The 24051-nt window shown below is 40.1% G+C and overlaps 3 protein-coding genes across 7 annotated transcripts in view; 2 read left to right on the top strand and 1 right to left on the bottom strand.

Moving 5' to 3' along the window:
- The window catches only part of LOC118431787 (calreticulin-like), an 8984-nt gene extending 6697 nt beyond the window's left edge, over positions 1-2287 (top strand). Inside the window, exons 8-9 of the mRNA XM_035843120.1 lie at positions 36-201; positions 861-2287. Coding sequence (XP_035699013.1) covers positions 36-201; positions 861-1000 — 306 coding nt within the window. The 3' untranslated portion in view covers positions 1001-2287. The remainder of the gene's footprint in view (positions 1-35; positions 202-860) is intronic.
- Positions 2288-8987: 6700 nt separating this feature from the next.
- On the top strand, positions 8988-14660 carry LOC118431767. 5 transcript variants are annotated; one of them, XM_035843081.1, is made up of 2 exons: positions 8988-9282; positions 12558-14660. In XM_035843081.1, the coding sequence occupies exon 2, from the start codon at positions 12565-12567 to the stop codon at positions 13531-13533; it is 969 nt and encodes a 322-aa protein (XP_035698974.1). In that variant the 5' UTR covers positions 8988-9282; positions 12558-12564; the 3' UTR covers positions 13534-14660. The 5 variants fall into 5 exon arrangements, with proteins under 5 accessions (XP_035698974.1, XP_035698970.1, XP_035698972.1 ...); XM_035843077.1 differs by having other exon boundaries at positions 8989-9282; positions 12529-14660; XM_035843079.1 differs by lacking the exon at positions 8988-9282 and adding an exon at positions 10541-11474.
- LOC118431480 (FAS-associated factor 1-like) overlaps positions 14372-24051 on the bottom strand; it is a 22655-nt gene continuing 12975 nt past the window's right edge. Inside the window, exons 7-21 of the mRNA XM_035842721.1 lie at positions 23736-23841; positions 22794-22880; positions 22248-22353; positions 21591-21627; positions 21114-21237; positions 20200-20335; positions 19781-19844; positions 19339-19420; positions 18865-19019; positions 18207-18343; positions 17298-17386; positions 16931-17011; positions 16335-16424; positions 15811-16023; positions 14372-15492 (exon numbers count right to left, since the gene is read on the bottom strand). Of these exons, the coding sequence (XP_035698614.1) occupies positions 15412-15492; positions 15811-16023; positions 16335-16424; positions 16931-17011; positions 17298-17386; positions 18207-18343; positions 18865-19019; positions 19339-19420; positions 19781-19844; positions 20200-20335; positions 21114-21237; positions 21591-21627; positions 22248-22353; positions 22794-22880; positions 23736-23841 (1588 nt within the window). The 3' untranslated portion in view covers positions 14372-15411. The remainder of the gene's footprint in view (positions 15493-15810; positions 16024-16334; positions 16425-16930; positions 17012-17297; positions 17387-18206; positions 18344-18864; positions 19020-19338; positions 19421-19780; positions 19845-20199; positions 20336-21113; positions 21238-21590; positions 21628-22247; positions 22354-22793; positions 22881-23735; positions 23842-24051) is intronic.

Here is a 24051-nt window from a genome sequence, read left to right on the forward strand (position 1 = left end):
TTGAAGTTTTCCTCCTCCATTCTAGGTGAAAGCAGGCACACATTTTTGACAACATCCTGGTCACAGACGATGTAGACCAAGCAGAAGAGGCGGCCAAGGAATTGTGGGAAAAAACAAAAGATGGAGAGAAGAAAATGAAGGATCAGCAGGATGAGGAGGAGAGGCAGAAAAGAGAGGAGGAGGAAAAGGCCAGGAAAGATGGTGAGTTTTCACATTATGGTTCTCTTTTACCTGTCATGGTGTCAGAAATATGCCAGACACAAAGCTTAAATGTAGTCATTGGAATCTATCTGCAACAGTGCCACCTGACAGAAGTGGTAAGCACTGCACAGCTTTCTGGTCTGCTGCATTAGCCATAGAATTTTCTCCTTCAGTTGCTTTTGATATTGTGTTACCTTGTAGGTAGCTGAGGAAAAGGACATTATTTGATCCCATGCCAAGTCATCCCTGTGCTGCCAGCAGTCTTTTTGAAGAGAGGCGTAGAGCCAGTGACCCTTTTATTTGTATCAGTGACACGTTGTATGAAGCATAAAACAAGCTAATACACTTTTCGAGATGACTAGGGATAACCTGATGTGTTTGGTCGAAGACTCCATCTGTAGCAAAGCCACATTGTACTGCTGCTAGCTGCCTGAAAAAGCCTCATGCTCAAATGAGGATGACTTTTTGTTACCTTTTTTTAATGAGCTCCTGTAGTAGTAGTAATTAGTTTATTCATTGATAAAACATGAATCAGATCGGCCTTGCAGTAAAAACTGATTTACAATCAACTTCTACAGTAAAACCAATGCAACAAGTTATCATTACAATATGTACAGATAATGTTTACTTGTTAATAACTGCTGTGTTTGTGTCCACAGAAGAAGATGAAGAAGAAGAAGAGGAGGAGGAAGATGAGGAAGAGGAGGAAGATGAGGAGGAGGCTGAGGAGGGAGATGCTGAGGAGGAGGAAGAGGAGGAAGATGCATCAGATTCCACAGCTGAAAAGGACGAGTTGTAAATTATATAGAAAACATAGTAGTAGAAATCTAGTCGTTAAAAACCATGAATCAATTGTCTTGTCTACACCCGGTAGAATATGTGTTCAACTTGTCCGTATGTAAATTCTGAACTCTGCTATTCGTTAAGAGAATGATGTACCAAACTTGTTGGTATATATCTGAAGACTTGTATCTTTCCAATTGTTGTGCAAGCCTAATGTTCACCCCCTCCCTGTAGGATGGTTCAGTCTTTCTTGTACTGGTAACGGGATGTACCATTTCAGATTAGGAGTGGCAAGGTGCCACTTAGAGGGGAACATGTTTCATGAGATGTAAAGTGTTTGATGATACCAGAGCTTGCACACGAGCACAGGGACGTTTGGATTATTTGATTTTTAAGCATGGATATGTCTGCTGCCAAATGTGTGGAATTCATTTTTGTTCTACCAGTGTTTATCCATCACTTCTTGATTTTATTTCCCCATTGCTCCCCCATGTTTTTGTAAAAAGTAGAACATGACACTAAGTTTTTTTGGCTTTTGTAAGTCCATTCTACGTAAAATATCCCTTTTGACTGCTGCTTAAAATGTTAACATCTTTCCATGGAGTCTGATATGTAGCTGTCACATTTCTAACACATGTACAGGGCACATGTGGCTGTATGAAAAAAAAAAAGCAAAAAATGTTCCATTCTGCTGACCAACTTCCGTGTCATGATTGTGATATTGATACATTTGTTTAGACACTGTTAGACTTTAGGTGAAGGGAAATAGTGATGTATGTCAGCAGGAATTCAGGCCAATTTTCAAACCCATGGCAGCTACTTGGGAGCTGTGATCGATATTGCTCTGCTGACATTGTCATCCATGCTGTACCCAGTGATAGTTGTATGTATCTGTCCTGGTCTGGGTAGTTTCTGTGACTTTGCTGACACTGTTTTCAATGGCAAAGTCTGAATTGTCTTATGTATTTGAAATCTGGAAACTTTCAGTCTGTATGTTCAACAACATAGGCACTTTTTGTAGTGACATTTAACACTGCATAAGGTGGGATTGATGGTATGAACAATTGATGTTACCATGGGAAAATCCAGCTATACATTTTTTCTTCAGACAAGCCCCCTTTTGTCATGTTCTCAGAGAGCTAAGAACCCCAAATCACGGCCATGCTAAACAGAAGGAAATCCAGCTTTTTATTTGTATTCTGGGGGTTCTCTTAGCCTCAGTGCTTACGAGGGTTTAAACACAAACTGGTGTAAGAGAAAATTTGTTCTTTTCACAATAAATAAAAAAATTAAAAAAAGGTAACAAGTGTGTAAGTGTCTTTTCATTGCGTGTCCTTTCCTTTCATTGCATTGCATTGCATTATTATAGTTGGATCCTCAGCACTGGACATCCCCTGTCAACATTTGAAACCGAGTGCAGAGAAATGAGTGCTGTGGTTGCAAAATCTGACGTATCGAAACCATTCATTACGAGCTTCAGTTACGTAATATAATGTCGCATAGATAATATTAGAAGTAAGTACAGAATACCTGTTACTTGTCTTACTATGTGGGATCAACATGGCATATCAGGACAATTTTACGTAAAGTTATATGATGCCAAAAAAATCATGGTCACAGTATTCAAGATTAATTTTATCCAGGATCCAGGTATTTAGAAAGATTGTAAACTGCTTCTTTCAAACAATGTTATCTATAATGTGGCATTCCCTACTTTTCTCTGCGTGTCAAAGGCGCCCCTCAGTGGATTAGAGAAGAACGACACTAGAGTAATACTGCAAATACGATTTTACATTGATTATTTAAGAGCGACCCCTAGCAGTCAATGAAATAAATGCTGCAGATTGAGCAGTTTGTAATGATAGCCACACATTGATTGGTCAATTTATTCAAGTCGACCAATTAGCATGCTACATTATATGACATGCAGTAAAACATCAATAGAATTATCGGAATGTACATTCGTTCGACCAATCAGTGTCAATATCACACTCAGACCGCACAACACAGTTTTTTTCTGCGGTAAAAAGTAGTGCAACCGAGACTTTCAGCCTATTCACTTTATTGTTGTATAATTACCCGCTATCTGTACACCATTTGCAAGTAGGTCAACCTCCTTGACCATTTATTTGTAAACACTTGAACGTGAAAGCCAGCGCGCGTGCAGCGAGGCTCGAACTTTACTGTGGGCGGTATAAATAAGTCGACCATAGTAGCTGCACATTGATTGGTCAATTGATTATAATTGACCAATCAGCATATAACATTTATCGATGTTCAGTGGCATCAATAGAATTATCTGAATGTACATTCGTACGACCTATCAGCGTCAATATCACCTTCAGACCGCACAACACAGTTTTTTTCCGCGGTTAAAAAATAGTGCGACCGAAATCTTCAACCTGCTCACAATTTGTACACCATTTGTTAACACTTTAACGTGAGAGCCATCGAGGTTCAAACCGAACTGTTTGGCGGTATAAAGAGTCGGTTTTTAGCTTATTTTCAGAGTGTCACAGTATTAATTGATGGGACTTCCAGTAGTATGGCTGTATTTATTGTTGTAATACTATTGGCCACTAGTCGGCGCTTTTGATCCATTTAGTTTATCGGCGCATTTCCCGTCTTGTCTACGAAACCATCATACATGTAGCTATTTATGTGAGCTACTAACATGCCAGAAAATTACGGACAAAGTCAGTCAAAACAGGATCAAACTGGTCACTCCGGAAGATATGCAGCTGTGTTACAATTCTCCAAACAGTGGATCACAATTCCGATTATAATTAAATGATACCCAACAGGCCATGTTTGAATTACAGAAACTCAAATAAGCTTGTGCAGAGTGTAATGGAACTTTAACAGGGATGATTATTTCTGTGAAAAGGGAAATGACCAAAATAACTGAAGATAAAAGCTATACAGGCCAGTGATAAACAATAAATCCTCTATCATTGTTCTTTCATTAGCAGGAAGGTTGCATAGTTGACCCTATGTCAGATTTGTTTGTATAAGTATAAGACATGTAACGTTAGAAGGAAGGCCGGGGGTAGTCTGTGCCCGAAAACGTGCCCCGTCCGGGACGCCTTCTTGGAAGATCGTGGCGTTTGGAACCGCCGCACGACGGGTACTACAACCTCTTCTCTTGCCTTTCTAAAATAGATTAAAATTCCCAAAGGCGAATTCCACAAACATGTACGTAAACACAACGTTATTAGCTTAATACATTGTGGATATGGATATGGGCACAAGTATAAAGTCAAGTAAATTGCGAGAGTTGTCATAGTAAATCGGATAATGTCTCCAAGCAGATATTTGGGTGAAAGCTCGTAATGTTTTCTAAGTGACGCCCAGACTTCTCTGAGAGTCCCTTACCCCATATAAGCAAATGAACAGTTGAGTGAAAGGCCAAAGGCGCTATGGGAGAATGGTTGACATCCAAATATATCCTTAACATACTTATTTCGTACAAGATATGATGTGTACATGAATATAGGTGGCGCTTCAACAGGCTGCCATTGTGTTACATGGGCTCCTCGCGCGGCGCCTAAAATCGATCCTTCCTATGTGAACTAGTGCCCTAAAGGTCATTCTAGATCTTTGCGAAGATGTCTTGGCCTATTTGAGAAGGTTTTCACAGGCTTTAAGCATAGATTATCGTAGATTTTAACATTCTAAACCCGGGACTTCATACCCTATGAGAGCCCAAGCTGCAGTACCGCTCCTGGTCGCGTCCTGAAAAGTGGCTTAAACGACCGCCAAATTGCCAAATTTCACTCTTTTCGGGAATGGGGAAATCATGAAAGGCTCACAAAGGGGTTTGGATTTTGAAACTTTTTTAAAAGCAACCACTTCAAATTAAGGCTGGCAGTAGTTAAGACGGTTCGCAAACTGGATCCTAGAGTAGAAGGAATCTTCTCCTAAAATAATACAAACTGCTTCCTGACGAAGGAACAAAGATAACTGATTTAGTGTTTGTTATACACCATGCTGTGTACCAAGTGTTTTTGATAGCCTTTGTGACCTTTCTAGTCGTTTTTTTTTATTGAAAGGATGTAAGCCACGAAATCAAGTAAGAGTGATCTCTTGTGCTACTGAATTTACAAATATGAAGGCGGAATAATTTATAAGTGATTTGAAAATACAAATGTACAAATGACGAGAACGCAAAAAGTTGACAAGATAAAGGAGAGTATCTGTTTATTTCTTCACATGCGTTGCTACACTAGTACTGTTTTTCAAGCACGAGTGATGTAATTTACGCTGATTAAAAGGCTTGTTATCATTATCATAATTTATCTATCTGATCTTGTGGTTCTGCTTATAGATGTTATGTGTCATCAAATAGCAATAGATGTATTTCATGCTAGATATATTCATATGTGTGTTGGTGTGTTGGTGTAATTATGTGCAATTGATTTGCTAGTTGCTTGTTGTTTGTTCGGATTGTGTAATAAACCACAAGTAAAAGCTTTTGAGTTTTCTTTATGAATGAAGCATGAACCCCCACTATGTATTTAGCGTCTTATAACAGTTTTTAATACAATGTTTTGTGTTATTTGCCTAGTTAGATAGTTGTACTGTGTATGACTAGTTCAGCATCTAACTGTAGAGCATGCCGGACCCTTGTCCCTAATACCAAGGAACTAACGTCCTTGCTAATACATTGGAAACTCTCGACATATGACGATGACAACAGCAAATTGTATGTTGCTGAACATAACGTGAAGAAAGTTTAGACGTCGTTTGACTAAAATGTCAACAACATACTGTAATGAATACTGGCAGTGGTAGCCAAATGGACAATTTACAGGACATGCACTCGACGCTGGTGCCATTTCTGACCTAATATCCCGTGGTTTTCTTGGTGAACTGCTTGAGATATTGCAATTTGTAATCTCAAATGCTTAAATGTTGGAAGAAGAAGCCAAATAAGCCACAAAAATTCAAACCCCTTTGCGAGCCTTTCACCATTTCCCCATTCCTGAAAAGAGGGAAATTTGGCAATTTGGCGGTCGTCTTAGCCACTTTTCAGGAAGCGGCCGGGAGCGGTACTGCAGCTTGGGCTCTTATAGGGTTTGTACTCCTAACTTGTAAGATGCCTAAACACACTAGAGATTTGTGTGAAACTGGTGAAAACTCTCCCCAATAGTTCAGACATCTTTGTACATATCTAGAGTGAACTTTAAGACACCAGTTGACATAAAAAGTGTCGATTTTAGGCACCGCGTGAGGAGCCCATGTAACACCATGTCTGCCCGTCGAAGCGCCACCTACATTCATGTATACATCATATATCGTATGTTTTAACTGGGTTAATAATTGTTAGACAACATCAGACTTTTCTTAGCAACTTTGGCCTTTTACTCAACTGTTTATCTGCTTATATGGGGAGAGGGGACTGTCCGAGAAGCCTTTCGTCACTAAGAAACCTTACGATCTTTCACCCAACATCTGCTTGGAGAATTTATCCGACTTGCTTTGACAACTTTGGCCTTTTTCTTGACTTTTTATTTGTGCTCATATGCATATACACAATGAACCTGTTAATTTGATAACGTTGTTTCCGTGTTTACGTATTTGTAATACATACACCTTTCCGACTGTGCATCTAGACTCTAAATTAAGAAAGGCAAGAGAAAGGGTTGTAGTGCCCGTCGTGAGGCGGTTCCAAACGCAACGACTTCCAAGAAAGTCGTCCCGGACGGGGCACGTTTTCAGGCACACACTCCCCCCGACCTTCCTCCTACCTGAACACACCTGAACTCTCCTTTGTCATGGTCGTTTCTTTGGTAAACAGTACAAGTTTTATGGTCCTGGTAGTTTACTATATTTACCTGTACAGCACGGCTGTGATTATTACATAATAAATCAGATCAACATTGGAACAGTATATAAATGAGCCACCTTTGTAGTCGAGTTTTAGTTGGTCACATTAAGGTTAAGAAGGATATACATAACCTCCTTGGTCACATTATCTAAAACAAAGTAGACCGACACATTTACCATGGCGTTCAGGACATCATTGTGTCCGTGCAAATACGAACATTCACTCTTAGACTAGTTTGACGATTAGACGTAATATACTGGTATTTTGTCCTTTGTTTTGTATTTACCAGTTTTTATCAGTCATTTCGACAAGGTCTGGTAGTTAATTAAGAATATCCGTAAACACGTACCAGGATGGAATATTCTGACCTAGAATGAAAATTGTTGTTGTGTGAGAGATAAGTTGGTTTTCTGTCACACCCATGCGTCATAAGTATGCCGGCAAACGCCAGAATTCACCTTTACACTGGAAAACAAGGTAAGAAGATGAATAATCTGAATCCTGTGTAATGTAAACAATTTGAGAAAGGATTAGCTACAAATGCGGCAATCGATAGATCAGATAGTCAAAGATAGTCAAAGTGTATTGCACAACGATTGCATCAGGTACAGTGTATGGCAAATAACGCGTGCTTGTATTACTAGCAACTTCATGTACAAACTACTCACACTAGTGATGGCTTCATGTAGACGCATGTACAGTTATAGGAACATAAGTTACAAAAAAGATTAAACGTTTAGCCATAACGTTCCATGCTACCGGTCTATTAGACTTATCAAAGTTTGTATCAACGGACACATAGCTAAAAGGTAGATTTACCGTATACGTATTGAGTGAGGCTATGAAACATATATACAGTCGTGCACGTGTGTAACGTTATACACATGCCTAACATTGCACAAACGATTTACAAAAACACTATCTATAAAAAGATCTTGAACAAAGCCGTCATAGTTTGACGGTTTTGAAGGGCTCCAGGGCAAGTCTTGCGGAAACACAGGCTCTCAGCAACAAGAAAATACTGTTAGCACAGGCTCATGAAGTTAGGGAATATCATTGTTTGAAGACTGTCCTTTTCATCAATATTTTATGAAATATATGGCTGAATAAGAAAATCAGGATTTAAAAGCATAGCAACCAACAGCCTGTTCAATACTTGGCGTCATAATAGAATTTTGCCAGAGGAACAATTTCAGCCTGGCCGTATGTTAGCCTTGTGAGTGCTCTATCTTTAGATCATTTCATTTGTAAAACCTGCATAATTTATCACATATCCATGCGCCATCATCCCATAAAGACACCATAGTCATTGATTGTGAATGCTCCTTGTTGGGAAAGTTTAGCTAAAGAAATTTTCATTCAAAAACCTTCTATGAAATAATCTTGCTTTGTAAAATGGATGACTTCTGGTACAAAATTTCTTTAATAGAAGTTTCCGAAAACTAACTCGCGTGTCCTTGCCGTGGCGATAAAAGGTCTTTAACAAAACAAAACGTCCCAAATTGTTGTACTCGGTTTCTCTTACTTTAAAGTGCTGATTGTTTTCTGTTATTACAACTCATGGTACTTGTCCAAGTTTCGTGACTACGAATTGAAAACAACAGATTTGTGGGCCAAGCTCTTAAAAGGATCAACAACAATCAAGTTTAAAAGACGGATATCTTTCTCCGAAATGGGTTATAAACCGTAAACATTGTTGTTTCTACCCCATATATCTTTTTCTGCGTGTTGACTGTTATATGTTTGTTAGTACGTGAGAAAAATGCATGTGGGTTGGGACTTAGAAATCTATCTTCTTACTGCAAATTTGTATCTTCCACACTGGCATGTCTACATACTTTATTAGGTAACTCTGCCTGTACTGTGTGGTTTTCGTAGAATGTCCCGGTCTATCTCGTGTTGGCATAGACGATGGTTCGGTCCGTCGACTCCACTAAACGAGTTGGTCTTATAACTTAAAAAGGTAAGGGTAAACAAAAGCTCTCGGCGTATTTCGTAGCGGGTCACTTCTTGCCCTATAATGTGGGCCGCACCTGTAAGCTCAGGGGCTCTTATGTGGTCTTTCTAAATTCAGAACACTTAAATTACTGTTCGTTATCTACGGTACTCCTATCAGCTAACGGAAAACAATGATCAGATAGCTATTTCTGTTACGCCACTTTACATCTGACAAAAATTGTTACTAACATACCATCAAGAATAACATTGTGATTCGAAACGACCGAATACCCTAAGAGAGCCCATTCATTCAAAGTCAGTGGCATATTTAAGCGTGATTCAGAATGAATAGCCAGTTGAGTGCCCGCATGTTTAAAGAGTGTAGTACTAGAGCTTACTAAACACACTTCTTCTTCCACGCCCACAGGACGTCTCTTACCTCAGAAAGAACCAGCCGATCCACCATCCACAGTCTTCCGAAACACGTGGGGAAAGTACGTTTCTTCGTACCTGGCGGGGTTGAAATACAGGTGTTTTTCTTGGATATTTCGAGTTGACCAGGGTGGAATCTTTTGTGTGACCATGATATTCATTCCCGTACAGTTTGCAGTCAAACTTTCAAATTCCTTTCTTTTATTAGACGGTATGTTTTTGTAGCATGTTGGCGTACATGTATTAGTCTCTACCAGACTCTGGCCTACGTATAGTAATGGCCAAGTTAGGAATAAAAATCTAGTAGGAGGCCTAGGAGTGAACTAACCGGCCGACGATAGTTGGCCAATTGGATAGACTGAAATCCCATGGCAAATTATTTGTCCAAATTTGACCAAATTCTTCTCTTTTCCATCCAGCTGACACGTCTGCTTGGAAACTATACATGCATGCCTGCATATGTGTGGATGGAAAATCGTATCTTCCAGTACATGTCTCTTTCGACACTAAGTTGTGATTTGTATTTCTTCATAAAGCTTGTCAACCCTTGAAACTACCTTGAATTTCTAAGAATTGAGAACAGATGCTGCGGTGTTTATATTGTGTTTGCAGCGGGAACGGCAAGTTTGTCACACTTGTTGTAAGCAGGTATGTGTGCGATGTAAGAACTGCACCTGTAACAATGGTCCCTGTGTGGGGTTGTGCCATCGTTTGTTTTTACACCGGAACTTCTCCTCGAAAATCGCATAGAAACAGCCTACTTGGAACCTTATTATTAGAAAATGACTACCTTCCTAAAATCCAGCTAGCTTTCAATATTGTTTCTGTTCATAATCATGCACGAAAAATGGACGATGAAGTTATGAACCGTTTTCTGAGGTTTGTAAACCTCAGGTATTAAACAAAACAAAAGGCAAAAGGCGTGAACTTGCAGATACTAAATTTAATAGTAGTATGTCTCACGGGGATTTGGCAAAGTGCTCGTAGACAGTATTAAACTGCAGATGAGCAAGCCCTTTTTCACAGGCCAGATGTTGAACACCTATAAATACATTTTAGATCAACAAATGACGACTGAAAAGGCTTTGCTCGTCTTCTGTCGTGCTTGGTCAGATTCTGCGGTCTAGTAATGCTTTGCAACTTCTCTTTTATTTATTTCTCCAATTCAACCAAAAGACGTAATTGACAGCCTTATGACGCACCAAGAAGGTTAAAGCGTAAACTTAAGTAAATTTAAGTCTTCATTAATATTTCTAAATTAAACTTAAATATTTGAAAAGAAAGAATCACTAAATTTTAGCATCGTCGTAGTGCTGCACTGATGCTAGGGATGCTCCAACATTAACCATGTGTTGGGGGAGGGTTAGGTGCTCCATCCCCGGACTATAGTGGAACTGTCCCTACCTGAATCCCTCGCCATGGTTGAGGGAGATGCTTATCCCGTAGCATTACGTTCTGGTCGTGTGAGCGCACACAAGCTCGCACATAGCCGGCATTCAAACAATACACTCGTCGTAAGATTGTCGTTGGATTTTCAGTGACAAAACAGATCGTTCATGTGAATCTTCGGCAACTTTTGTCCTCCACAAAAGAAAGAAAAAGAGTTTGCACGGCTTATTCACGATTGCCCAAAAATGCTTTCGACTCTACTAGTCTCTAGCCTTAGTCGTACGACGATGATGTGACCGGGCCCTCACTGGGTTTTCCATAGGTTCCTTTCCGCTCTATGTATTTAGAAAAAAATCCGAAACGCATAGAAAATCCCGTTGTCCAAACAGTCTAAATATCTCCGTAAATAAGATGCGTCTAGCCAATGACACTATTTAGGGATATATAAATAACGCCCTTGGTTTAGCATCATTCGTTTTCTATGAGGTCATTGTTTCACCTGTATTTGTTGAAACGTTACGGTCCGGTGGATTTCCCCGAATAGGTTCTCGTTAAAGCCACCAATATCTCACCACCCCACAGGATTGATCTTTTCTCGGTAAGTGAAAACAAACAAATGTCGTCTTCCTGTGCCTTACATGTGAAAACAAGTGTGGCAGACAAAGGTGGTCTTCGACAGGGGGAGTCGCATTGTTCAGAAGTCAGCTGACCGCATTTAAAAATTAATACCTCGTCGGACAGTAGTCAAACCGGTTGTGTGGCTATAGACTACAGACACAGTACAGGTAGTCTGGTCACGATAGTCTGTTCTTAGTGTTGTTGTTTGCGCTTTATACAAGTGGGCACAGCACTGACACGGTAAAGATCGGACTGGAGGCTGCACCCAATATTTGCAGACACAGTAAGTTGCGACGCATTTCCTTTCATTTAAGCGCACATGGTTTTGCCGTGCATGCATGAAATACTACATTATGTATTGTCAGGGACATTATACATAGAATACATGATATAGGAGTAACTAGACCGTGTTATTCAGCCTTGCTGGTGTTGAAGTTTGTAGAGTTTTTTCCTAGTTGAACACCGCCCATTGAGAGGTATAGACAGACTCCTTAACATGAAACTGGTTTAAGACGGGTAAGTACCCAGCTTAAGGACCCTCCCAAACTATGCTTGTAAACAATAGATGCAACGTTATGACCTGTTGCAATGGGCCCAGGTGTTTTCTGGATATAATATAATGGTACAGTAGTCTGATGGTGTAACACTAAAACCACAGAATATCTGTTCTATTTGGGGACATGTTGTGAAACTGAACACCAGAATTTGTGCTGGATGAGATCATCATATGTTTTACAGGGTAATAGTTTAATGGGCCCTGGTCACGAGTTTTGTCCACTCGTTCCCAGTGTCTTGGTGTTATCAATAGTACAAATGATAATGTCTGTGGTAGTACATACATGTAATCATATTTTCTCACGACACCCTCCACCACATTTTGTGTCTCCAGTACCTCCCATGTGTCAGGTAGAGAAGAGAAAAACATTTTATGTTGGTGTGTGACTACAAGCTGTGTAGGTGATAAACTATCATGGCCAGTTGTGGGACCATCCATAATGTACTAGCATGTTGTAGTGGAGTAGTTTTTTTTAAAGGACTCATGGTCAAATTTTAGGGTTCTTGCATGTCCTTTTCCATAATTTGAAGGAAAGCGATCTTTTTCTCCCAAAATTCCTTGGGTGTTCCCATATTTCATAACAGGGTGGGAAAATTTGCACAAAGGCAATGCCTTCCTGAATTTTATATGCTGAATTTAGCTTAATACACAAACAGTTCTCCTGAATGTAGTGTAAAGTATTGTCGGTATTGGCCCCTATATGTAGCCCCCGTTAAGACACTACCAGGCTGTGTGCAAGTCTCCTATTTCTGTCTAACTTTCTGTGTTTGGCCTTTTACAGGAATACTGACAGAACAACATGGTACTCAGTTTCAGGATGCAGACAGCGCTGTTCCAGGCTGTCCCCTTCCCCCCTGTGGTCCTCTGGCTGGTGGTCAGCACGCTTCTGGTCGGCATCATCATATCTGTCCGCCGTCGGAGGTCTTCAAGAGCCCAGAGCCCGCGTGCAAAGACGGAGTGTTGTAACGGTACATCAGCGAAGAAGATTCAAACGGATTCCTACCACTCTGTAGAACTGTTAGGGACAAGTGCTGACTTGAGACTGACAATCAGCAAGGAGACCATCGATGTGCAGTGTGACTGTCACTGTTGTAACACTGATTTTCAGGACTTGGTAAAAGTGACATGCGCAGACAAACCGTTGGAAATTGTTCCGTTAGGTATGCGGTGTTATAAAGAACTCTTATGCACATTGATCTTCATGTTGCTTTACGAAGTAGCATTCCATGTATTCTGGAGAGAGGACGTGCTTGTAGGAATTGCAGCCATCAAGTTTGTGCAGTTCATGACAATTGTGTTAGGTGTCCTCTTCGCACACGTCTCCTTGGTGCAAACAGAAGATGGGCTAACACGCTTGGAGCTGGGATTGAGAGTCATCATACAGAACAAGCTTGTCTGTTTAATGAGTTATGTGGCTCTCGAAAGTATCCTACTGTACGGACGGGTTGCTGAGGTGATTGTCGAGGTCTCAGAAGATACCCTTTGTGGCATCGTAGTTATTTATGTATGCATATACTCATCGACAATTGGCGTGATACAAAATATATGTTTACAACCTCTCTTCAAGTTCACGATCGCCACACAGATACCCATCATTGTCATCTTAACAAACCTGATCATCTCCGCTCTGTTAAATACCTTCTTTCTCATCATGGCATGTTTGTGGTTGATGCTGTCTGTTACTCTGTTTGTTGCTGAGATTATTTCAGCCTTCAGACACATAGACCACCTCCACAAGTCTGTAGTACAGAAGGAATCGCTAGATGGCGTTATTATAAAGGTGTGACTTGAACAAAGCTGCTTTACAACTGCATGGATTTTCAGAGCATAAACATTCCACGCCCATTGGTGAGTTTTACAGGAGTCTTTATCTTGAAAGTGCTGTCAGATTATGGACAGATGGCTACACAGAAACGTAAGTTTTTTATGACCAGAGGTAAAAAACTTGAGCTCTCAACCGGACTGTTTTGTTGTGGAACAGGCACCATTTTTATATCACCCCATTAAATAGCACTGAGAACTCAAGAGGAAATGCAAATCATTACTTTTCACACTTTCTCTTGGTGTCTCCAGAAACAATCAGCGACACCACTGGCTCAGGATACATAACACCATTGTGTCACACATTTTTTCTTAACAGTGCAATACTAGTATGTGAAATTGTTGTGGTACACATATCTATCAACATTTGCTTTACCCGACATCACTGATTGTACAATCCATTTCTGATATTACTTTGTTTTACATTTTATTGTCAATGTACTTTTCAAAGGTTAATTCACAAGAAAGTTTTTACTATTGCTGCTAATGCTTTTGCTTTTCTGACTGAGAGAACAATTGAATGTTTATATGAATTCAAAGCATTATTTTGATTGTAAATAGCTTATAATTATCAGCCTATGGACTGTGTAGACATTTTCAAATTTAATTTTGAATTCATGTAGTACAAAATGATAGGATAGCAATAAATATATATACTTGGAATAAAATTGAACTTTTCATGTCTTCCTTGTAGCCCACATGTAACTTTACATAGTAAGATAGTTATTGAACATTTGAAGTCTTAATTAGTCGGATATTTGAGTAAAACGAAGACACAGAAAAACAGCAGGCACCAACGATAGTTCATGTCATCTTAGGACAAAAATTCAATAGATGTAAGGATATTCTTCCTGGTCATTCTTACAATTATCAGTCTTAGAAACATATCTATCACCCCTAAAAACATAAGTGGATCAGTCCTTTTCTGTATAGAGAATGTGATAACTGGATCACAAAATTCTGTCGTGGGGGTAGGGGAAAATATCAGTGGTAATTTTTTGGACATAGATAAACATACTTCAACAAAAAAAGGCCATGGATACTTGACTTTTGAAGTTACATACTGAAAGAACAGTAACCATGCAAACTGTGTACAATATAGTAACTGTAGAAAAAACTCAGTTTCCATCTGGAATAAACGGTTTTCAGTAAAAAGCTGCACCAAATGTGTGGCAAACCATTTGTGCGAACAAGTCAAAATTTCATATTCAAACCACGGCTAACAGACTACAAGCTACAGAAATCTTACCACAAAAACAAGACTGAAGTGGAAAAAAGCCAGAACCATACACAGAATGCCAGTTTCAAACCTGTGCCAAATGAGTATAGTAAATACAACTGATGAGGTTCTGAGTAGAAACACCACATTTTGTTCAACACATTCTAACTTGACATAGAAAGCTTTTGTACAACGCATAAACCATTGTTTGCCTTGTATGTAAAACTATACATGCTAATGATTTTCAAAAGATGAGTCTATTGCACTTGCACTAAGTAATTGTGTTTTTTTTCTAGATAACTTAAAACAGGTACTTAAAACGTGATGGCACATATAATACAGTTGTATGTCCTAAACACAATATCATGTTTACATAGTTTCCCCATAGGGGAATTTTTCTGATAGATGGGGACTATAAAAAGCTGTGTTCGAGATTCTTTTCTAACGATCAGTGGAAGGAGACAATGGAAGCAGTTCGTTGCTGGCAGTTTGTTTCTTGTGTTTTTGTTTTGTTGTTGTTGTTGACTGTGTACCTTGATAGGGCAGACAGGGCCTGTGCTCTTCTCGCAGTGTGGAGTTGTCTTCACTTTTCCCGGGTGGTGAGGATCTCTTGGGGCGTTGTCTTCACTTTTCCTGGAGAAAGAGGGTCTCTTGGGACTTCATACCCAGCTGTTGGAGTGTCTGTGTGGTGTTCAGTGATGTCAGCTAGGGAGGGGGGAGGGGGGAAGGGAGAGAAGACAAAATCATTATCAACAATGGTAGATCTTCTGTTTGGTACTTTGCTTAACCATTTACAAAATATCGCCAGAAAAGAATAGGTGTCCTTCTCAGTGTGAGTGGTTTAAAATATACAGTCCCATGGCCTCACCTGAGGCAATTACTGTCGTATTGAGCTCACCTGAGTGGCACCGAATGGCAGCCACTCCAGACTTGCGATTTAGCCCCGCCTATTGTAACCTCCTCACAATTCAGCCCCTGGCTGCGGGGAGGGAGTAGTCGGCCCACCCAATAACAATAACTTACATCTCGTTTTGGCCATGATGACAGCAGCTTGTACTCCTTGGAAGGGAACCCCTTGGAGTGGACGTAGTTCAGCAGGATCTCCAGCCTGGTGGATGCCAGGAACCTTCTCTGTAACATCTCTCCGTCCGGAAGCCTCACCCGGAGGTTGATGAGTTCTGTGCAGTCCTCAGGGGGTTCGTCAGGGAGGGTGTCTTCTAGCGATGCTCTCAAGGCCTGTGTAGGTTTCACATTACGCATCAATTATCAGATAACAAAAAAAGAAGTAATATACATGTATTACATGTGGTTACATGGCTAAACTACAGATACATGTAGCATATGGGAAAATGATTACCCAGTATTACTGGGAAAAATCTATTAGTTTACAAGACAGCAGAGGCTGCAAACTTACCATTGCACTGCCCTCTCTCTCTAACTCCCCGCTTGAACCATTGTTGCATTTAGATGAAATTTTTCAGTGCAGCAGATATAAAACCAGGTAGATAAATATCAAAGAAGGTTTGACTTGAGAATGTCCCACTGACCTCTCTCTCCTCCTTGGCTTCCCGAGCTTCCCTCTGTGCCCTCTCCTGCTCCTCTTTCTCCTCCTGTTCTTTCCGCCTCTTCTCCTCCTCCTGGTACAGATGGGGAAACAGATGGGTTTGAAAAAAGCGATATCAATCCAGTAAACTCACCGAACAGCCACTCTTACTGTGGTATGACCAGTGATAAGGACGAGGGCAAATACTAACAAACAAAATGCTACAAGGAAATAAGAGTACTGGTAAATCAAATATTACATCATTATTTCTTTTTGAAAAATGTCTTCAACAAGAATAGCTTCTTTAGAAATTGATAGAGGAATGTAGTGAATGATAAAACTCAAACCAGCACAAAATCATTGCACTGTCATCTCATTATCAATCGAAATGATACTTTCTATGAAGAATGCTGTAAATACTTGAATGTTCTCTAATGAAAATGGCACTTGTTGCTGTGAAACATTAGATAAAATCACACCACACAACAATACACAAACGTGTCTGGAATATAATAGTGCTCTAACTTGTACAAGTCACCCATAGCTTACAGTATTCACAACAGTTTGACTTTCACAACAACATTGCACAAGACCTTGTACCTTAGCTCTATCAGCTGCCAGTGAAACCTGATATGCCTCATCCTGTTCTCTCTTCATCCTTTCTCGTTCTTCTCTCTCTGCCTGAGGGAACGAATGACACTTTCTCGCAAAAACAGACGAGCCAAACAAATGACCAGTTGTACATATCTAAATCAATGTTCTGCTAATGGCTAATAGAAAGGGCTTTGTTCATTTCTAACTTATCGGTGTATGTACCAAACATGAGATATGAAAAAACAGCACAACAATATCTGCATTGCAGTCAAGAGAAAAATACAACATTATACGTAAAATAACCTATTAACACTTATAATGTGCTTTTACATCCACTGTGAAAGGGAATAAGAACAGAAAGCCTATCACATACTTCTTCCTGCATCTCCACCCTCTGGTTTTCTGTGAACACGTCGGTAGCGTTGATCAACGTGCTCATGAGCTCATCTACTGTGTTGTTACCTGTGGACGGAAATCAGAGGAGCTTCACATACACAAAGCATCTGGATTAATATACAGATACCAAACCCATAATGAATGATAACTACCGTACGGTTTGTGCAATTGTGGGCATATTGACTTTTACCATTTATAATAGAACAAACTGCCATAACATTGCCTTTTTCCTCTTACTATTTAAAAAAAAAACACTTGTAAAAGTTGGATCATATCAACGTCATTGGTAGTTTTTTTTAAGTTTGGACATGCTCACTTGAAAAATCTGACTTCCTTTTATTGTTAGGAAGGGCTCTTTACATCTGTTTCCACATTCAACTCAGGTGAAAACAAGAACCTTCAGTTCATGAGCCTTCAGTTAGGGATGTTTTCTACGATGGGACATAAACCAAAGGTTCCATGTTATGTTGTAAGAAGGAGGCAACACATCAAGCACCATACAGATCTCACCACACTTAACGGATCAAACCTCACCGAGCTTATACTTTCTGTAGTTACCTGGTGTGTTACATGGCTACACCTAAGGGCTTAGGTCCTAATTGGAAAAAGGGGCCCTGCAGGACAGTTCACGGGCTGTTTTGGGGCACTGTTGGGCATGACCCCTACGTGACCCTGTGAAACACGTTGCAGCTCCAAGGGTATCGGTCATCAGGTTGAATTAAAATGAACCTGGGACCCGGTAACAAATGACCATGACCTTGGGAACACTGAGGGGTACCACGTGTCCAGTTGTCCACCAGACTGGCACTACATCCATGATGGGCACAGGTGCAAAGTTAAGGTTTACAAACAACCAACAACAAACAAACAACATGAAGTGTCTCACCATGCACCACCTTGAGGACCTCGCTGGCCCCTCGGTTCCTCATGACCAGCATCAGCAGCGGGTACTCGTCAGCCTTGTAGTTCCGTACTGTCTGCGCAGCCAAACTGCCGTACTGACGAGAGATGTGGCCTACAAACCTGACAAAACAAATGGAACATGTCACACGAATATGTTATCTACTGTAAATTTTAAAATATTTTAATTTTACACTGACCTCCCTGGCTCAAAATCATAACATTAATATGCCTCTTCATTGTATTAATACTCACAGTGTCACACACACACACACACACTCCCTATACGGTTTAGTGTCTGTTGTTCCCCGTCTTACGAGGGTTGGACGTACAACAGAATTATTTCAACTGTGATTTTGAAACACAGCAAAAACATCCTTTCCCCTGTTATCATTGTAGTTTGAATTCCTTATGAAAATTGATTTTATAGTATCTCAACACATTGTTATTAGGAGAAGGGGCGGCAGCCGCTGTATGAAGTTCCCTATCTAGATCTAAGGCAATAATTTTCTTAGTCTTTCTTAACATTTTTGTATAAGGAAAAGTCAATATCCACATTTAAAAGAAATCATAGGGATCCTCATGCTAAGTTACTCTGGCTGAGATAACAACAGTTAAACTGTCCTTGTATGTGAGGTGCCTACCTTGCTTTGTTACTATCAAAAGTCATGTCCCAGGCAAATATCAGGTAGTGTTGGGACATGTAGGACACGATGCTCTCCCTACAGAGCACCTGGGAACAGAAGATGTTACTCTGTACACTCTGGTCATGGTGCAGGTACAGGGCTAACAGCTTTCTCTGGAGAGGGAACAAAAAAAGATATCAGTGATAGTTTCATCAGGCTCTGTAAATAACTTGATAACAAAACTCTTTCTATACAACCAATGGATTATTACCTGGTAGATAACTTAGAGCTGTTCATTGTTTACGTTATGGCATAGAAGGCTTACGAATACATATTGATTCTAAGGCACTACTGCTTGTACTTGTAGTACATCAAAAATTCAACCTGTAATACAAATATCAACACATAGGTGGCACTGCTGTACAGGTGGCACAGTTAGTCCTTGAGTGACAACAGCTACCTTTAGACTGGGTGAGACTGTACTATACTTACATCCCTGGCAGGTTTCTGGAAGGCCTCTTTCATGGCATCTTCAAGGGAGCCTATGTAAAACATTGGGTGGCATTCGCCATACCTGAGGGAGGGGACACAACAAATGCAAGCTTGCTTAACAACAAAATGAAGACAAATGAGTCAAGAATTCCCAAAAAAACTGAAACTGGAAAGAGGTAAAGTGGTCGTGAATTTTTTACCACTGCCACTGGCTGAGCAAAATATTTAGGACATTTTTAGAATTAACGTACAGACTTCTTAACTTTCGAGAACTAGAGATGACAAAAAAGTGCTGGTCATTTGCATCTCTGACCTTCATAGACGTGTTGGTAGTTTGCATTTCCCCCACCATCTTAGTGCATTTTCTCCCATTTTCACATTTCCTACAATCTTTACAGGTAAGGACTTAAAGTGGGTAAGTTACTAAGTTGGAAGTCTTTACCTTTCTGTAAACTCAGTGGTGAAGTGGACTGATGCATTGTACTCATCATCACAGTTGTCAGGAACTGTAGAACATAGGATAAATAATGACATAAGTGTGTGTATGTTGTAAGCTGTATTGTGTACATATGATTGGTACATATAAGTCAGTATACTATGAAACTTCTATGTACATGTAAGTGATGATATAAATATACCAGTACAGAAAGTTCAATTCTTGCATCATAATGATGTCCCTAAGACCGAGAAATTATCATCCATATTTGCCAATATTCTGCAAATGCATGTAACTTCATTCACAGATATTGGTGGTAATGTTACAGTGGCACTACATCTTTCATGGTTATAGACAGTGTTCAAGCCTATGAAGATTATCTTCAAAGATTTCTTGTGTTTTTGTGTTCAGGCTATTGTACTCACTAAGGGGCTGCGGTTTTCTTGTAACCACGTCAGTAAAACTCAAGTCGTTGTCATCTACAGTAAAAGAGTCGCTGGCGTCCTCAAAGTCTTCTGTGCTGGACCCGCTGGCATGGCGCTGTCGCCTCTCTTCTTCTACCTGAAGAATGAAAATATGGTAAATTATAGAATAAGCTGTAAAGTCTATACATACACATACCGCAAAGAGGACTTTTTGGTTACTAAGTATTTGGGAACAAATGTTAAAAAAACAAACATTGGCTTTATTTCACCAAATTTGGCCTTCAAAATACAGGAAATGGTGTTTCAGAGGGTAATGATCACACCAGCATCGCTTACCACATGGCTTTGCTACACTAAGATGCCCCTACACTGTGAAAAATCCTGTGTTGTACCTACCCATGTACTGAACCTGACAGGTATGTGTTGTACCTACCCCTGTACTGAACCTGACAGGTATGTGTTGTACCTACCCCTGTGCTGAACCTGACAGGTATGTGTTGTACCAACCCCTGTACTGAACCTGACAGGTATGTGTTGTACCTACCCCTGTACTGAACCTGATAGGTATGTGTTGTACCTACCCCTGTACTGAACCTGACAGGTATGTGTTGTACCTACCCCTGTGCTGAACCTGACAGGTATGTGTTGTACCTACCCCTGTGCTGAACCTGACAGGTATGTGTTGTACCTACCCCTGTGCTGAACCTGACAGGTATGTGTTGTACCTACCCCTGTGCTGAACCTGACAGGTATGTGTTGTACCTACCCCTGTACTGAACCTGACAGGTATGTGTTGTACCTACCCCTGTGCTGAACCTGACAGGTATGTGTTGTACCTACCCCTGTGCTGAACCTGACAGGTATGTGTTGTACCTACCCCTGTACTGAACCTGACAGGTATGTGTTGTATCTACCCCTGTGCTGAACCTGACAGGTATGTGTTGTACCAACCCCTGTACTGAACCTGACAGGTATGTGTTGTACCTACCCCTGTACTGAACCTGACAGGTATGTGTTGTACCTACCCCTGTACTGAACCTGACAGGTATGTGTTGTACCTACACCTCCAGGTTCATGCTGACGGGTGTGTGATCTCACTAACCGTCAATGTCATCTGCAGGGGGAGGGGGGTAACGACACCATAGTACTTAACCTGGAGTGGTTATCACGTGTCAGCTAATGAGCGACTTGTGCACAGGATATTGTGTACCTATTGCTCAATGAATGCGGTGGAAAATAAAGTACATTTTGATCATTCAGTGAACTCGCTATGAGTATGAGGTTGAAAGAAACAGATTACCCAAACAGTCACTACACTTTCACTGAGCTTTTACAATCTAGGACATCATCAAAGGACTAATTTTGTAAATGACTTATATCACAAAACTGACCCATTTTGCAGAATGTGGGACAGTTCATTAACCACAACTGCCATCAAAGAAGAAGTGAAACCCAATAATAGATGCACCTTACAGTTGATTAGACATTAGACATTAGTGTTATGTATTCGTTTGCCTTCGGGCATGATTTGGCAAATAACTATCATTTCTGTTATTGTCACATGTGATGTCATTATTCCCCCAACTGCTATTTTGTAGCTGATGCTGAAGCTATGAACAATTATTCATAATCATAAGATAATCCAAAACCATAACAGTGACAAACTGTCTTATTTACAGGATATAGGCAGTTTGCATTTAGATGTATTTTCTAGATAAGTTTGAGTCAAAATATGGTCCATTCCCCATGGCTTTCTGATGTTTCCTAGAGACAACAAGACTTTGAACCATAGTACTCAGACAAACAGGTACCTAAATGATTAGTACCTAGCTACTGACTAGACCAGGTGTTATGTTTTAGCTAATGTAACTTACATTATAAGCCCCTCTTCTGCTAAGGAACAGTGAAGCTATTTCTACTACATGTATATGAAACATATGGAGGGGTGTGTGCATATCAACCTTCTTAAATTATACTTAAATTTGTCCAAAAAGATGGTCATTCCAGCAGTCAATGACTTTGCTTTTTCTATCCCCTGATATGTTTACTATAACTGTGTGTCCAGCTGTATTTCAAATCTCCTGTTGCCATGACAACAGAGACCAGGCCGTGTAATTCCTTTTCTCCGGAGGTTTGGCTTGTATATCCCAACACCTGGGAATTGTGCCAGAAAGGCAGTAACCTGTGTTATTATAACACCTGTGGTGTAGAAATGACATCTATTAACCAATCTTCTGTTTGTGTTGTTTCTTTGTGTTTCTTGTACTTTTTCTATAATTGTGAGCTCAAGTGGTGTTTTATCAGCTTAAAACCTTTGGAAAATGATGCTCAAATGCTTTGGGAAATGGATTGAAATCTTACTGTATCATTAATGAGCCCTAGGAAAAAAATGTAATGTACTGTAAGATGTATCAATAGAGTTTTGGCCAGCCTATAAAAACTACAAGAAAAAAAATACCTACCTACCAACCCTATTTTTTCCAGGAAACACAACATTTTTTCCTAGGCTTGTGCAACTAGTGGATCATGAGTACCTAGAACATTAATTTTTTTTGTACAAGAAACTTAAGGTTCATAAGAGTGGTGAAACTTACATCATCGTCTTTAGCGTCCTGTGGCCATCCCTTCCATATCTGGTTGCGTACAGGGATATCTGTTAAACTGTACACGTCACATTTCACCTGTGGGCATAAAAAAGAATGCTTGGACTGAGACATTCAACTCATTCCAATCACAGAATGCAAGAAATATAGATACTGCAATAGAACACATGGCTGGAAGGAACAAACATCTTGGGGTCATGGTAGAATATATGTTATGATTAATATTTATAAAACTTAAGTGTAGATTTGATAGGCTTGCTTGTTCAATGCTAGTCACAGATATTACAGTTTATCCAAGCAATAGATAGGTTTGCTTCAAGGCTGACAGCACACATTTCAAAGGGAAGGACATGGGTTTGTCAGTGCATGTTAGAAGGTGGTTAAGAAATACACACTAACATAGCATTGCAATGCTGCTGCAAATGCAGAAAACCAATAGTGTGACTGGTGTCCAGTGTTTGTGACATATCATTTTGTATACTGTAAATGCAGAAACTGTCGCGGTGGTTTAATGTTGGCGGTTTCGTGACGGCTGCTTCACCGCGAATCAACAACCACCGCAAACATTTTTCCATGGCAATAAGAGACTACAGTGCACGGTGCTACTGTGAAGTTAAGACAAAGGCGAAAAGTCCATTTTCCAGCAAACGCGAAATTAAATCTCAGCGAACTTAAAAGCATTTACAGTATTTCCCAAACAGGATTTTGGCAAGAAGTAAAATCTGCCTGGAACCTTGGTTAATAATACTCTTGTTGAAAATATTTGTATGTAATTCATATTTTCATGAGTTTCATTATATAACATAAGTACACAATGTTTGATGATGTTATTACAGGGAACATCAAATGTGATGATGTTATAGCACAGAAAGTGATGACTTCACAGCACAGAAAGTGATGACATCACTGCTGCACCACCTTGCATTACCTCACCTCTCGTATTGTTCTGGAGCCAGGGAAGCTGAGGGGGTAGCTAATGTCCCTGTCCCGATCCCGCACGTTTAGTTTGAAGTCCATTCCTAACTTTGTCAGCACGTCACTGCAAGAACACATGCCAAACCACTTCATGCAAAACAACTCATGTCACAGCCAAGCACATGTCAAACAATGCCTGCCCATGCACTAGTTTTGTTAGTAGGGCCACACTGACACAATTTTATGGATGACATCCTCTGGAGACTCCAAAACTATGGCGCGAGGGCGAAAAAAGAAAAATCCAACAAAAAAGTGATAAACACAGGACTAATCA

Source organism: Branchiostoma floridae, chromosome 15 (genome assembly GCF_000003815.2).
Source record: "Branchiostoma floridae strain S238N-H82 chromosome 15, Bfl_VNyyK, whole genome shotgun sequence".
Classification (NCBI taxonomy): domain Eukaryota; kingdom Metazoa; phylum Chordata; class Leptocardii; order Amphioxiformes; family Branchiostomatidae; genus Branchiostoma; species Branchiostoma floridae.

What these genes read in the sequence shown, in the direction of transcription:
- LOC118431767 (XM_035843077.1), top strand. Translation starts at nt 12,547, where the DNA reads ATGGTACTCAGTTTCAGGATGCAGACAGCGCTGTTCCAGGCTGTCCCC.